The sequence below is a fragment of the Cetorhinus maximus genome, chromosome 8 (assembly GCF_964194155.1).
Source record: "Cetorhinus maximus chromosome 8, sCetMax3.hap1.1, whole genome shotgun sequence".
NCBI lineage: Eukaryota > Metazoa > Chordata > Chondrichthyes > Lamniformes > Cetorhinidae > Cetorhinus > Cetorhinus maximus.
The window spans coordinates 96,535,699-96,551,433 of record NC_135886.1 but is presented as its reverse complement, the minus strand read 5'-3'; the positions used below and the strand labels follow the sequence as shown (position 1 = coordinate 96,551,433).

General features: G+C 42.9%; 1 protein-coding gene across 1 annotated transcript in view; it reads left to right on the top strand.

Annotated features, from left to right (window-relative positions):
- The first annotated feature begins 4,229 nt into the window (after positions 1-4,229).
- The window catches only part of clic2 (chloride intracellular channel 2), a 31,847-nt gene continuing 20,341 nt past the window's right edge, over positions 4,230-15,735 (top strand). Inside the window, exons 1-3 of the mRNA XM_078547270.1 lie at positions 4,230-4,552; positions 8,524-8,633; positions 13,260-13,385. Coding sequence (XP_078403396.1) covers positions 4,499-4,552; positions 8,524-8,633; positions 13,260-13,385 — 290 coding nt within the window. The 5' untranslated portion in view covers positions 4,230-4,498. The remainder of the gene's footprint in view (positions 4,553-8,523; positions 8,634-13,259; positions 13,386-15,735) is intronic.

Below are 15,735 nucleotides of genomic sequence, written 5' to 3'. Positions count from 1 at the left end.
AGAGCTAGCTTGGAAGTATTGAAAAAATAAACAGAACAAGGGTGTGAGGTGTCCACATTCAAGAGATGGCAAATGAAGGTTTTATCCCTGAGAATAGCTGGAGCTGAGGAGAATTCTCCAGAGGATTGTGGCATGCTTAGGCTTATACTTACGCAGAAGTAAATAATTTTAAGATTGATGGTACCTCAAGCACTAAATTGTAGATCTTTGTGTTACTGGGATGTTGTTGCATGATTATAGAAACTGTACAAGCTTAAGCCGTGGATTTAACCTAACCCGGCTAATAAAAACAGAGTGGGTTTAGGATAATTATTCAGTTTGACTTCAATGGAGTGTAAAATGGGACGGAGTAGATATGTACATCTGACTAGCCCTATACCTGCTAGCTGGGTGGGGTTAAAATCAAGGGTATAGTTTCTGTTCAAAGTACTCCCCTCCTTTTTACAGTAGAAAAATAATAATTTGAGAAGATATCATTTGATACTTCAATAAATTGTAAAGTTTCTTACTAGTCTGGAAAGCTTTAAGTTGGGGATTTCTTTTTGTGAAGGCACACTAATGACATCTGACTTCAGAACGTACAGTGCTGTACATTCTGCTTTACTTTTTATAAAAATAAATTTGCATCAGTGAAAGTACACTCAGATAGACCCGAGTCATCCCATGACACTATTTCAATGAAGAGCAGGGGAGCCCTGGCCAATATTTATCCGTCAACCAACATCCCTAAAGCTGGTTACCTGGTCATTATTACATTGCTGTTTGTGGGATATTGATACATATTAATTGACGATAGTGTATACTTACATTACAACAGTGGCTACACTTCAAAAATAATTAATTTGCTGTAAAGCCCTTTGAGATGTCCTGCAGTCATGAGAGGTGATATATAAGTTATTTTTCTTTATTCAATCGTTCACGGAATATGGCCATCATTGGAGATGCCAGCATTTATTCCCCATCCCAAATTGCTCTTGAGAAGATGGTGGTGAACAGCCTTCTTGAACAGTGTGGGAAAGGCTGCTCATCCAACAGCACTGTTAGACTATCATTGAAGCAAACATGACATATTTCCAGGTCAGGATAGCTTGTGATTTGGAAGTGAACTTGCAGGTGGGGCCCTTGTCCTTTTAGATGATAGAGGTTGCAGGTGTTTGAGGTGCTGTTGAAGGAGCCTTGGTGAGTTGCTGCAATGCATCTTATAGATGGTAACACTGCTGTCACTGTGTGTCGGTAGAAAAGAGAGCGAATATTTAAGGTGGTGGATGGGAGGCCAAGCAAGTGGGCTGCACAGCATTGAGTTTCTTGGGTGTTGTGGAAGTTGCACTCATCCAGGCAATTGACAGTATTCCATCATACTCCTGACTTGTGCCTTGTAGATCATGATCAGGTTTTGGGAGACAGAATCCCCAGACCCTGACCTGCTCTTGTAGCCACAGTAATTAAGTGGCTGGCCCAGTTAAGTTTCTGGTCATTGGTGGTGGGGCATTTACTGATGGTGATGCCACTGAATGTGAAGAAAAGCTGTTTAGACTCTCTATTGCAGGAGATAGTAACTAATGGCACAAATGTTACCATTTATCAGCCCAAGCCTGGATGTTGTCCAGGTCTTGCTGCACGAGAAAATTCAAATGTTACTGAACACTGTGCGATTATCAGCAAACATTGCGTCGGCTCTTATGATGGAGGGGAGATCATTGATGCAGAAGCTGAAGATGGCTGGGCCTAGGGCACTATCCTGAGGAATTCCTGCTGTGATGTCCTGGGGCTGAAATGTTTGAACTCCAAGAACGACAGCCATCTTCTTTTGAGCTAGGTATGATTCCTTCCTGCAGAGAGCTTTCTCCTGATTCGCATTGACTTCAACTTTATAAAGACTCCTTTGTGCCTAACTGGGTCAAATACTGTTTGGAATTCATTCTCACCTCATCTATTGAAATAAGCTCTTTTGTCCATGTGTGGGTCAAGACTGTAATGAGGTCTGGAGCTGAGTGGGTTTGGTGCAACCCAAACAGAGCATCAGTGATCAGGCTATTGGTAAGTAAATACCATCTGATCGCACTGTTGACAAACCTGTCATCACTTAGCTGATGATTGAGAGTATGCTGATGGGCAATAATTAGTTGGATTGAATTTGTCCTGTTTTTGTGGTCAGAAAATACCTCAGAAACTTTCCACATTGTTGTTAGATGCCAGTATTCTGCTGGAAGACCTTGACTAGAGGAACAACTAGGTCTGGACCACAAGCCATCTGTATTAATAGTCGTTTGGTAGCTCAGAACTTGAGTATTTCTGAAAAAAGAGAAATGTCAAAACTTTTCGTCCTGATCGCACCAGGACACTAAGCAAGAATATCAATATAAGGGGAAAACAACAATTTATACTGTATGGGAAGAGAGTGCTGATTGGCTGACAAGTGAACTCTGATTGGTAGAGGCATTGTCATGGAGAATGCATCAGTGATGGTGACTGACTGTTAACTGTCAAGCATTGTTTGAAATTTAAACCAGGGCAGCTTGACCCTGATTGGTCAAGGCATTGCCCTGAGGAATGAGTCAGCAAATGGCTGTCATTTATTTTGTTTGACTGAAACAGATGTGTGTACATGTTCTTTCTGTCTGCAAAGAACAGGGCCCTGTGTATTCATATATGTAGCTTCCAGTATATGCAAATGCACCACACTGAGAGCCCAACTGTATAAATTGTTTTTCCCTTATATTGGTATTCTTGTGAAGTATCTTGATGAATGCAAGACAAAAGGCTTTGACATGATTCTTTTTTCAGCAATACTTATCAATGTTATCGGAGTTCCTGCATCTATTGTGCTCAACCATTTCTTGTATTACGCGGAGTGAATCAAATTGGTTGAAAACTGGTATCTGTAATAGTGAACACTTCAGGATGAGGCCAGCACTTTTGGCTGAAGATGGTTGTGAACACTTCAGCATTGAATGTTGAACTCACATGCTGCACTCCACCATTATGAGGATAGGGACATTAATAGAGCCTCCCCCTCCCATTAGTTGTTTAGTTGTCCACCACCATTCATGACTGGATGTGGCAAAGTTGCAGAGCTTTGATCTGGTCCATTGGTTGTGGGACACTTGGCTCTGTGTGAAGTGTGTTGCTTCTTCTGTTTAGCATGCATGTGGTCCTCTGCTGTAACTTCTCTAGGTTGACACCTCATTTTCAAGTACGCTTGCTGTTGCTCCTGACATTCTCTTCTGCACCCATTGAACTAGGATTGTTTGACTGTCTCGGTAATAATAGTGGAGTGAGGGACATGCTGGGCCATGAAGTTACAGATCATGGGGTGCACAACTCTGTTGTTGCTGCTGATGCACAGTGACCCATGGCTGGCCAGTTTTGATTTGCTATATCTGTTCTGAATCTATCCCATTTAGCAAAGTGGTAGTGCCACACAAACATGGAGGTTAGTAATCTTAGCATCAACATGGGGCTTCACCTCCGTAAGAACAATGCAGCTGTCACTCTTGCCAATACTCTCATGGACAGATACATCTGTGGCAGGTAGACTGGTGAGGACTAGTCAACAAGGTTTGTCCTATGTGTTGGTTCTCTTTCCACCTGTTACAAGCCCAGTCTTGCAGATATGTCCTTTAGGACTGGGTGAGCTCGGTCAGTAGTAGTGCTAGTGAGGCGCTCTTGTTGGTGGACATTAAAATTCCCCATTCTATCCTCAGTGCTTCCGCCAAATGGTGTTCTACATGGAGGCATACTGATTCATCATCTAAGGGAGGGTGATAGATGGTTTCCTCGACCATGTTTGACCTGATTCCATAAAATGCCGTGGGATCTGGACTCAACATTGAAAATTCCCAGTGCCCTCCCAATAGTATACCACTGTGCCACCACCTATAGTGGGCCTGTCAAGCCAGTAAGACAGGCCATACCTAAGGACTTTGATGGAGTTATTTCTGTCAATTCTGGAGCCAATGTCTATTGACTGATAGGGTATTTATAGACTATGATACAATCAGCCTTAAAAATTCTGAAATTTATATGTTAGCTTCCGTTCTAAATATCTGTGACTGATTATAGAGTTTAGCAATAATACAACACATTAATAGGAATATATTTTTACATTTGTTGGCTTTTTGCATCTGTTTTCTGCTGCTCAAATTTCTTCCTGGTATTTTATTGTAAATAACATTGGGATAATGCTGTGTCATTGTTGTTGCTTTCTGCCTTGTTAAATTAGAGACCACCCTCTGATTTCTACTGAGGGAAGCACAGTGTTAAGACAGGCAGGACGTTACACCCTAACTAAAGAGAAAGCAAACTCTCGTGTGCCTTGTGGAGACTTATTGCTGCTGAGGTGACTGAGGTGTCCTGCGCTTTGAGAAAAGCCCGCAAAACAGTGTGTTAATCAAAGAAGCTTCCATACTTGCTTGGTGCTCCTTGTTCTTTATGAAACTCCTTATGAAGACTTTCCTTACACTTGGTCTACTTGTTTGATTATTCCACTGATCCAGCGATGGCCAAACAAGGGTCTGGCAGGGAAAAGCCAAGCATCGAACTTTTCATTAAGGTAAAAAAACTGATGAAATTTTTAATGTAGAAAATTATACAAAAGCCTTCTCTGTGGTTGTGTCTCAAGTGGATTTTGGTTTTCCTTCATTCACTGAGTTTATGTTTTAAATGTCAACATTCAATTAAGTAAAGATTTAACTGTTTCCTTAAATTCTTTTACAAACTCTGAATTGTGGTTTGATTTAGAATGACACTATATATCAATGAGTATTAAAAGAAATTGAAGTATTGTATGAATAATACATAATAAATGACACCATTACACTATTTATCTTTTAGGGGTGTTCAATACAAAGCTTGAAATTTACTTCATATTCTGTGGGGTTGGGAACTTAACAGCAGCCAGTAGAGAGTAAAATTGCCATTAGTGAGTGTTATGAGGCAAACTGAAGGTTTGACAGGATTAAGTGGAGAGTAATCTGTTCGCCTATATCCTATATTTCTTGTGACTGCATCAATGTTACAAGGAACACAGAACCCGGAGAGCAAATACTGTTAAAACTGAACCGGATCTTGGGTTGTGGCTAGGGGCTGGCCTGACTCCTTGAACCCAAACAGGAGCCAAACCAATAATAAAAGAGCAGAAAATCTCACTGTATTTCATTACCTTGAATGTTTGTAAATTAGCTGATGTAACACTTCTCATAATATAATAACCCTTTCCTGTCTTTGTCTATCATCAGTGGGCATTGATTGCCTCCTAAGATAAAAGCAAAATACTGTGGACATTGGAAATCTGAAATAAGAGCAGAAAATGCTGGAAAAGCTCAGCAGGTCTGGCAGCATCTGTGGAAAGAGAAACAGAGTTAACGTTTCAAGTCCGTATGGCTTCTTCAGAGCTGACTCTTTTTCAAAGCTCTGAAGAAGAGCCATATGCACTTGAAACGTTAACTGTGTTTCTCACTCCACTGATGCTGCCCGATCTGCTGAGTTTTTCCAGCACTTTCTGTTTTTATTATTGACCACCTCCTGTTCTTTTCCAATTTAACATTCCTTGCTAGCTTCGTCATCGTTTAAGAATGCATAAGCCTTCTTGTCCAAGGTGTGACTTGAATTGATCAACTTTTTGAGTCAAGTATTGATCTTCATTGCCTAGAAATAAAATACCTTAAAAAAACAGTGGAGGATGTGGCTTCAACTAAATAAATCGATTGTATAGTGCCCAACAAAGACTCTAAGTTTTAGCTCTCGCATATCGCATGTAAAATAATATGTAGCAAAGAATATACAAATCATTCTATAGATAGTTTCAAATGATGGCCTGACTATGTGAACACTATTGGATCTGAACACTGAGAAAGAATTATTGCTTCAACATTCTGGCAATATGGGTAAAGTTCCTCTGTGCTAGCATATGTGCTAAGCAATATTAGTGATAACTACTCAATTGTTCATTTTTACCCCTTCTTTTAGGCTTGCTGTTTCGTTGTTTCACATCTTGGAACATTTATGCTAAGTTTAGCATTGTGACTTCAACTTTGGATGGATGTTAAATTAACAGCGTAAATTCGGAGTCATGGCCTGAGCTGACTCCCAAGGGAAGTAGAGGCGTCAACTGTGGTTCAACTGGAAGCACTCTTTCCTGTGAATTGCAAGGTTCTGGGTTCAAGGGCTCCAGGGCTTGAGCATAAAGGTCAGAGCTGACACTCCAGTGCCTTACTAAGGGAATGCTGCACTGCTGGAGATGCTGTCTTTTGGATGAGATATTAAACTGATGCCCCATCTGCCTGCTTGAGTAAATGTAGAAGATCCCATGGCCACATAGGAGCAGGGGAAATCTCCCCAGTGTCCTTGCCAATATTTATCCATCAATCAATATCACAAATTATCTGGTGATTATCACATTGCTGTTTGTGGGAGCTTGATGTCTGCACATTGGCTGCCATGATTCCTACACAACAACAGCGACCATGCTTCAAAATGAAGTACTTTGAGATATCTGGTGGTTCTGAAAAGAACTATATAAATGCAAATATTTATTTTTAGAGAGTCATGGAGTGTAAATCTGAGTAACCTGGTTTGAAAAGTACTAAGAGGGTTTCCTGGACACTGTAAACCCACCAACCCTTAAAATAAATGGGGACAATGCTGGGACTTTCCCCTCCTCAACCCCAAATTCATACATTTCAAACTCTTGGGAGTCAGCTGTATGTGTGTATTTAGGTCCAGGTTGTTACATTCAGCGTACGGGGGCGGGCCCGACATGCAGGTGCATAAAATGACGGGCATGCATCCTGACGTCATTGCACGGTCTCACGATGTTTCATTCAGTGGGTGCGTGCCGGAGTTAGCAGTGCGCCCGCCGATATCCAAAAGGCCTATTGAGGCCATTGAGGAAGTAATCAAGGTCAACATTATGCTGCCCGTCCAACCTTACGGATGGTGGGCAGGCTTTAAGGCCAAGCGACCTTTATGTTTTTAAAGAATCCTCATCCACTAGCGGAATGAGATTTCCTAAAGCTTTTATGAATTAAATTCTAAAAATTTCTGAAATATAAAAACATGTCCCATCTCATGTGACACAGTGAGGAGACATGTTTCATTAATTTTTTATTGTTTTTATTTATTTATTTCAAAAGCGGTTCAATCTCCCTGAGGCAGCTCCGTGCTGCGCTCTTTCACGCGCATGCATGAAAGAGCACTGGCCCCGACTCTCCCTCCTCCCCCCGCCCGCACAGGTAGCACAGAGTGCTACTGCTCGCATCTTACGCTGGGCGGGCCTCAATTGGCCTGCCCACATAAAATGGCGGCGCAGAGCTGATCGCGGGCGGCAGTTGGCTCTGCGATCACCCCTGCTTGCTCCCGCCGAACCTGCCTGACTCTAGAAAAATTCAGGCCTAGGTGTGTGCAGTACTCTCTCCTAACTATGGGTCAAGCAATAGAGATTCTCCTTCTGGCTTGGAATCTAATCAACAAATGCAATATAAATGCAACCTCAGAGTGCTAACAGGATAATAAGCTTATTTCTAAATACTGCTGGTTACGTTCCGACAGTGTATATTTGAGAGGTCATCAGTGGACTTTATCAGTTGTTTCCTGATGGTGAAGTTTGGCAGCTACCTCTAAAATGGAGCCTTATCTGAAAAAAACACTGGTGTTAGAAAGTGAAGCTTCAAGCACTTTGAAAATTAAATGTTATTCAGGTATATATTATCACAAGTCGAATAGCAGAAAAATGTTAGAAACTCAAACTGGAGTGTTTAAATTCAAATACTAGAAATTTATTTTCTCCATACGTAGAAAGACATTAAAATAAATTATTAGTACCTCTGTTGCTGTACTGGAGGGATGGATTTGGTGCAAACACATTTGTGAGATAAAATCATCAGCAATAATTTCTACCCTTCTTTGACTGAAATAATCAGTCAATTATTTTCATTTAGAAATTAATATTAAACATTTTTGAATTTCTCAAGCAGTATTTGAATGCCAAATAATAAGAAATTAAGTTTTAATGTGTTTTGCATTTTTGAATTTCAAACACTGTTACCAGTTACTGACTTTGATCACTGAATTGAGACCATTACTTAACCATTTTTACAAGCGATCTAACCCTTAAAAGAATTTATGGTGTTATCTAAGAAGCAGGGAGTCAGAAATGAAACTTCAAGCACTTGCAAATTTAACGTTATTTAAGGTATATATATATTACCAGTCCAAAGATGCTGAAGTCCTGGTTATAATTCATTGACTCTGAAGCACTTTGAAACATCTTGAGCTTGTGAAAAGCACTATATAAATTCAAGTTTTTTTCCATCTTTACAGGACTGCGGGTAGCTAAACAGGAAGTTCTAACTGAGCTGTCCTAGTCATCCCTTACAACTGAAGTTATAAAATCACCCTCAGTTTTCTCTTCAATGTATGATATAATAACCATAATATTCAGCCTCTTACATAATTCTGCTAAAACAGAATACAGTGGACTACTTTACTGAGAACCTAAGATTCTATTATTCCTCTCTTCTCTAGGCTGGTTTCGATGGAGAGAACATAGGAAACTGCCCCTTTTGCCAACGTCTCTTCATGGTTCTATGGCTGAAAGGAGTTGTCTTTAATGTTACAACAGTGGATATGAGAAAGTAAGGTCCACAGAGCTGGGGAGAGCGTTTAATACTTAACATAATTTCAGTGACCCATGGGGACTGATCAATCACATTTTAAGTCAATCTATCATTTAAGTTATCTATAAACTCTATTAGAAACGTTGACCTCTGTGGTTTGTGAGCAAGGGATGGCAGATTAAAAAGAGTGCCTTGTACTGCTCCACTCTCAGACGTGGCTCAGGGGTAGCATGCTTGCCTCTGAGTCTGGGGATTGTGTGTTTAAGGTCTCACTCCATGGACTTGAGCTAACAATGCCAAAGCAGTACTGAGGGAGTGCTACACTGTCAAGTGTGCTGTCTTTCAGATGAGGTGTTAAACTGAGGTCCTTCCTCTCCTCTTGAGTGTTCATAAAAGATCCTAGTTCACACTTCCTCCAAATAAAAAGTGTGGCTATGGGTACCCATACGGGCCCCAGTTATGCCTGTCTCTTTATGGGGTATGTGGAACATTCCTTGTTCCAGTCCTACTCAGGCCCCCTCCCACAACTCTTTCTCTGGTACATCGATGACTGCTTTGGTGCTGCTTCATGCTCTCGTCTGGCTCTGGAAAAATGTATTAAGTTTGCTTCCAATTTCCACCCCTCCATCATTTTCACATGGTCCATCACTGACACTTCCCTTCCCTTCCTTGACCTCTCTGTCTCAATTTCTGGTGATAGGCTGTCCACCAATATTCATTACAAGCCTACCAACTCCCACAGCTACCTCAACTACAGTTCCTCACACCCCGCTTCCTGTAAGGACTCCATCCCATTCTCTCAGTTCCTTCGCGTCCGTCGCATCTGTTCTGATGATACCACTTTCCAAAACAGTTCCTCTAACATGTCTTCCTTCTTCCTTAACTGAGGTTTTCCACCCATGGTGGTTGAGAAGGCCCTCAACTGTGTCCGGCCCATCTCCCGCGCATCTGCCCTCATTCCTTCCTCTCCCTCCCAGAACCACGATAGGGTCCCCCTTGTCCTCCTTATCACCCCACCAGCCTCCGCATTCAAAGGATCATCCTCGGCCATTTCCACCAACTCCAGCATGATGCCACCACCAAACACATCTTCCCTTCACCCCCACCCCGGCGGCATTCTGCAGGGATCATTCCCTCTGGGACACCCTGGTCCACTCCTCCATCACCCCCTACACCTCAACCCTCTCCATGCAACCGCAGAAGGTGTTACACCTGCCCCTTTCCTTCCCCCTCCTCATCATCCAAGGGCCCAAACACTCCTTTCAAGTGAAGCAGCACTTCGCTTGCACTTACCTCGATTTAGTCTACTGAATTCGCTGCTCCCAATGCGATTTCCTCTACATTGGAGAGACCAAACGCAGACTGGGTGACCACTTTGCGGAACATCTTCGGTCTGTCCGCAAACATGACCCAGACCTCCCTGTCGCTTGCCATTTCAACACACCACCCTGCTCTCAAGCCCACATGTCCATCCTTGGCCTGCTACAATGTTCCAGTGAAGCTCAATGCAAACTGGAGGAACAACACCTCATCTTCCGACTAGGAACTCTACAGCCTTCCGGACTTAACATTGAGTTCAACAATTTCAGATCATGAACTCTCTCCTCCATCCCCACCCCCTTTCCGATCCTCCTTTTTCCAATAATTTATATATTTTAAATATATTTTTCTTTTCCCACCTATTTTTAAATCTATTGTTTTATCTCCATCTTTTAGCCCATTTCGAGCCCTTTCCCCACCCCACCCCCACTAGGGGCATCTGCCACTTGTTTGTCCTGCTTTCTACCCTTAATGTCACCATTAGTACATTCCTTAAAAATATCACCACCGTCAACACCCCTTTGCCCTTTTGTCTACAACATCTTTGGCAATCTCTTCTTTGCCTCCACCAATCATTGGCCCTCTATCCAGCTCTACCTGTCCCACCCCCCTCTACCATCTCATATTTCAGCACATTTCTATATTTCTTTAGTTCTGATGAAGAGTCATATGGACTCAAAACGTTAACTGTGTTCCCCTCTGCAGATGCTGTCAGACCTGCTGAGTTTTCCCAGCTATTTTTGTTTTTGTTTTTGATCCTAGTTCACTGTTTTGAAGAAGAGGGAGTTCTCCCTGGCATTCTGGCCAATAGTTATCCCTCATTCAACAACACTACCTGATCATTGTCATATTGCTGTTTGAGGGAGTTTGCTGTGAGCAAATTGGCTGCCCTGATTCATATATTATAACAGTGACTATGTTTCAAAAGTATTTAATTGGCTGTAAAGCACTTAGAGACATCATGAGGTTGTGAGAACTGCTATATAAATGCAAGTCCCTCTTTTCTTTTACATTTTCAAATCAATTCACGGATCTATATATTTTCCTGTTAAGTTTCCTTTTCAGTTGTGGCCAGCTCATAAATCTATACAACTAGGGGGTGTAGGAGGTAAGCCCTCAGAACTATTTTAATAGCATACTGAATGGAGATCAGCTGAGGATACTCAGTAGATGTAGAGACCCCAAAAATATGGATTTTTCGACATAATGGATTTGGAAAAATACTTTTAAATGTGTTTTAAAGCATAATGTATTCTGAAAAGTTTTATAAAGTCTATAAATAGCTTCTATAAAAATGACAGGTGGCGACAGTGTATGGAGACAGTGAAGTGACAAGGTAATATAGTGATTATATTACTGGATAGTCATGCAGAGGTCTAGATTAATAATTTAGAAATGTTAGCTCAAATCCCACCAGGCCAGTTTGAGAATTTGATTCAGTTTCAAAAACCTGTAAAAGCAGCCACAAATCTGTCAGATTGTTGTCAAAGACAAATTGGTTCACCTACGTCCTTTAGGAGAGGACAGCTGCCTTCCTCATCTGGTGTGGCTTATATGTGACTCCAGCCCCACATCAGTGTGGGTGCCTCTTTGAAGTGCCTATCAAACTGCTCAGCAGTATTGAACGATTGCAGCGGTTCAAGAAGAAGGCTCACCACCACCTTCTCAGGGCAACTAACAATGGATAATAAAAGCTCGTCTAGCCATTGATGCCCACAAAAGGTAAAAAAACGTATTTAAGATGATAATCAGTTAGCTTTGATGGTGTTTTCTCATGAACTGAAAATAACTTGTCATTCGTTAACTTGTCTTAGTGATCAATAAACATCTGTTAAGTTATTGGTCCAAGGTACAGGGTAGGGATTTGACAGGTTCCCTTTAAATACAGTGAACAGTGAGAGACTAAACATTGAAGCCAATAGAGCATTTTTTTTTAACAGAATACTGCGAACCGGTCAAGCCGTAGAAAAGTTGGAATTCAGGTGAAAATATTCCCACAGTACTGTCCTGGAGTGTCAAATTAGACCATGCTCTCCAATCTCTGGACTGAGGCTTGAGTTCACAACTTTCTAAGATCAGTCACAACATTGAGCCAAGTCAAATGCTTCATGTTCATTTTCTTGGTGATCATGAGTTTATTTAGGGCACATTTAGTATAACGTTTACACTGTTCATATAGCCACGTTCGAGAAGTAGCATGGATGATCAGGACTGTTAAGGAAATGTCTAGGAACGCCCTGGTAGTCGCACAATTCAAACTTGTGACAAGGAAGTTAGTTTAAAAGAATTGAAGTGTGTTTGCAGTTGGACACCATGCTGACTCCTTGGAACAGAGCCTCACACAGGACGCTTCTGGTGTTAGTTCTGTTATCCTGGTTTTCAAACGCCCTGAGAACTGGACCCTCATGGAGCACTATTTTGCAGGGATTAAACAACTCAGGATTTTGAAATTAGGCATCCCTGACTATCCAGCATCGCTAGTTACTGCCAACAATCAGTGAAAGGAGACTTTCATTCTGTACCTGAGACACAATGCCTTGGATAGTGAAAGTGGAGGGATACAGAGGTCAGAGTGGTGGGCTGGGGGTGGTGGTGGTGGTGGGGTCAGATGAGATACCCAGGTTTCCCTGCATGCTACCGAGTTTTAACCCCACAACACGTGTCTTTTGCCCTTGACAAATGCTTGCTTGGAAATCAGCTTGATTTACAGGCTTGACTGCCAGTTGGCCAGAGAGAGTTCTGGAGGAGGCTGCTGAAGCAGGCAAGGCCGATCAACGACATTGGTGGGTTCGATCCTAGGTGGTCCAATCCACGGCACCTGGACAGGGTCCAATCCCAGGATACGGGGTTTCAGATACCTGAACCTGGGGAGTCTGACCCCCGATGGGTATGATGGGGGAGGCTGTGGGAAGTGGAAGCATTTTTACCCCTCCTGGCAGTACTATAAAGACACTTACCTCCTCATCAAATTTCTCCTCGCCTCCCTTCAACTGCCGGCTTTCATGAGGCCCTAGAAACTTGCTGCCTGCTGTTAAACCTGTAAAACTAGTTAAATAGGAGGCTACGGACCACATTAAACTATTTAGTGGCCAACACATCTCCTGGGAGCAACTGGCTGCCCATATTACCACGCTCTACCCACTTTAAACCCAAAAGTTGGCGGCTTTGTGTCAGGTTTCAGATTTTTAAACTTTTACCATCTGATCTGACCCCAATCCACCCTCTTTTCGATTTTAAAATTCACCCCACCTTAATCTTATTTCTGTAACATGTTGGAGTCATGTATTTCCATTATTTTGCTGACAACAGTTCTCATTCTCACAGGAGACCAGAAGAGCTGAAACATCTGGCTCCGGGCACCAATCCTCCATTCCTTATCTTCAATGGAGAGCTGAAAACTGATTTCATCAAGATTGAAGAGTTTCTTGAGGAAACACTTGCTCCACCCAGGTATAAAATATGGACCATAATAGGAATGTCGCTGTTACTACGATATAGTAATTTGAACTCATTTAGCCAGACTAGTACAGTTCCTACTGGATGGTTTGGGCATTGGTTGAGAGGTGGAACATAGGAATAAAAGTGGAGAAGATGGCAGGAATGGAGAATAAGGATCAAAGAGCAGAACAATTAATGAACAATAGGATTGGTGGAAGTCAGTAATGAGTGGAGTCCATTTCCTAACACCTGGCAAGCCTGAGCGACAAAATCCAGAGCCTGGAGCCTGGTGAAGGGAGTAGAGATGGCCCTAGGGCTGAGAACAGGAGTGGAGATTTTCCTAGGGTTTAATTCAGGAGGAGGAACCTGAGGTTAAGACTGAGATGATTTTTTTAATGACTTAACTTTTACTTTTAAGTTTAACAACACATTTTAAAAGGTTAAGAGAATAAAAGGTTTTTATAGCTAAAGGGAGAGGAGTAGGACCAGCTAAATTGCTCTTCCAGGGGCTGGCACAGGCTTAATGGGCTGAATGGCCTCTCTCTGTACCGTAACCTGTCTACAATTCTATAAAGATAGCGAGACTGGTCATTCATAGAAGATATCAAGAATTTCTTTCCAGCCTGCATGTCCATTAAAGTCAGAATGACGGCGCATCCCCAAACTGCATTTTGGAAAAGTCACCTACCAGATTACTTATGTAGAGGCCCTTGAGGGCATTCAAAGAATCCAATAAAATTAGTCATGTGTGCTATTGGAATTCATGCTGATTATTTTTTATTATGGCCCAGATCTTTCGACCTCTGGATAGTCAGAGAACGGGCATACCCTGTAAGACGCGCAATGGGACCCCCTGGAAGGCCCAACACAATGACTCCGTGGGAATTGCCCAGGAAGTTTGAACTTCTGATGGGCAGTTCTCCTTCTCCCTGGGATCCTCCGAAAAGGTCTCCAACTCTGAGTTACAGTTGGAGACTTTGGACAGCTCCGATTTACTTACTTGAATAGTTACCCAAGAAATTTTAGACCTTGTCTAACACCTGGGTAACTAACAACTGACCCCCAAATCACTCACACTGACTCCCTCCAACTAACCCCGCCCCCCTATCCTGACTGCCCTCTGACCCAACCTGACTAGTCCCAACCCAAACCAACTTCATTCCACACTGACCTGACCTGACTATCCCCCCATCTACCTATCCACTCACCCAACTACCCTACTGTCCCCTACCCACATACCACCCTACCCATTTTCTATCCTGCCATTCTACCCACCTGTTACCCTACCCTCTTATTTGCCCTACCCCCTTACCCCACGCACTTTACCCCCTTACCCACACTACCCTCTTTTCCACCTATGTTACACATTTACCTTCTCTTCCTAGATGTTTTAAAAGCAGTTTTAGGACATTTGGACTCTTCACTTACCGAGATATGGCAGCTAGTGCCATAAAAAGGGGGTGTAGTTTCTGCACGGATTCTCTGTATTGCTCCCTATAAGGTTTGTTGCACGGATGTGAAGGATCCTCCACTGGAAGACTGCCCTGAAATATCGGTGGAAGGTCACTGTGCATTTTTTGTCTAGTTAGGTTGGAAAATAAGGGCCTGAGTTTTCAGCTAGGCAGGTGGGCGGGATCAGTGGGCCTGGGAGCGGTCAGGAAAAGGATCGTCGACCATGATTGGCCCCCGACCACAATTCACCCATCCACCAACAGGTTGGACGGGCTACGTAAAATGACAGACAATTGCGCTGTTAATGGGCTTAATTGCCCTCTTAATTGTCGCCGGGTGCGCTTCCGACTTTTGTGCACGCCCGCCGACCGAAATATCGTGCGATTGCAAGATGATGTTGGGACGCTCGCTAAACACCATCTCGCACGATTTCACGCCCAATTGGGTCAGGCGTGCACCCACCCGATCAGCGTAAAGTTCAGCCCAAGGTTTCCGATCTTGAGCTGAAGCCTGGGCCATATGTTTGATTATATATTCCCATTGGGCAGGATCTTCCGATCGGCGAGCGGGGGCGAGGCCCGCTCACCGACACGTAAAATGACACAGGATGACGTCGGGTGGAGCTCCCGATGTCACCCCACATCATTTCCATTTTCAGTTTGGCGGGAGCTCAGCCGAATCAGCTGTGCGCCCACTGACCTGTCAATGGCCTATTGAGGCCATTGAGAAACTAATTAAAGTCATTAATGGACCTGCCCGTCCAACCTTAAGGTTGACGGGCAGGCTGGGAGCCCTGGCGGGCTTCAGAGAGAGCATGAAACCTCATTCACAGGCGGAATGAGGTTTCATGAGGGTATTTAACTTTTTAATAAAGGTTTCAATAAAACTTATGGGCAAGTCCCAACTCATG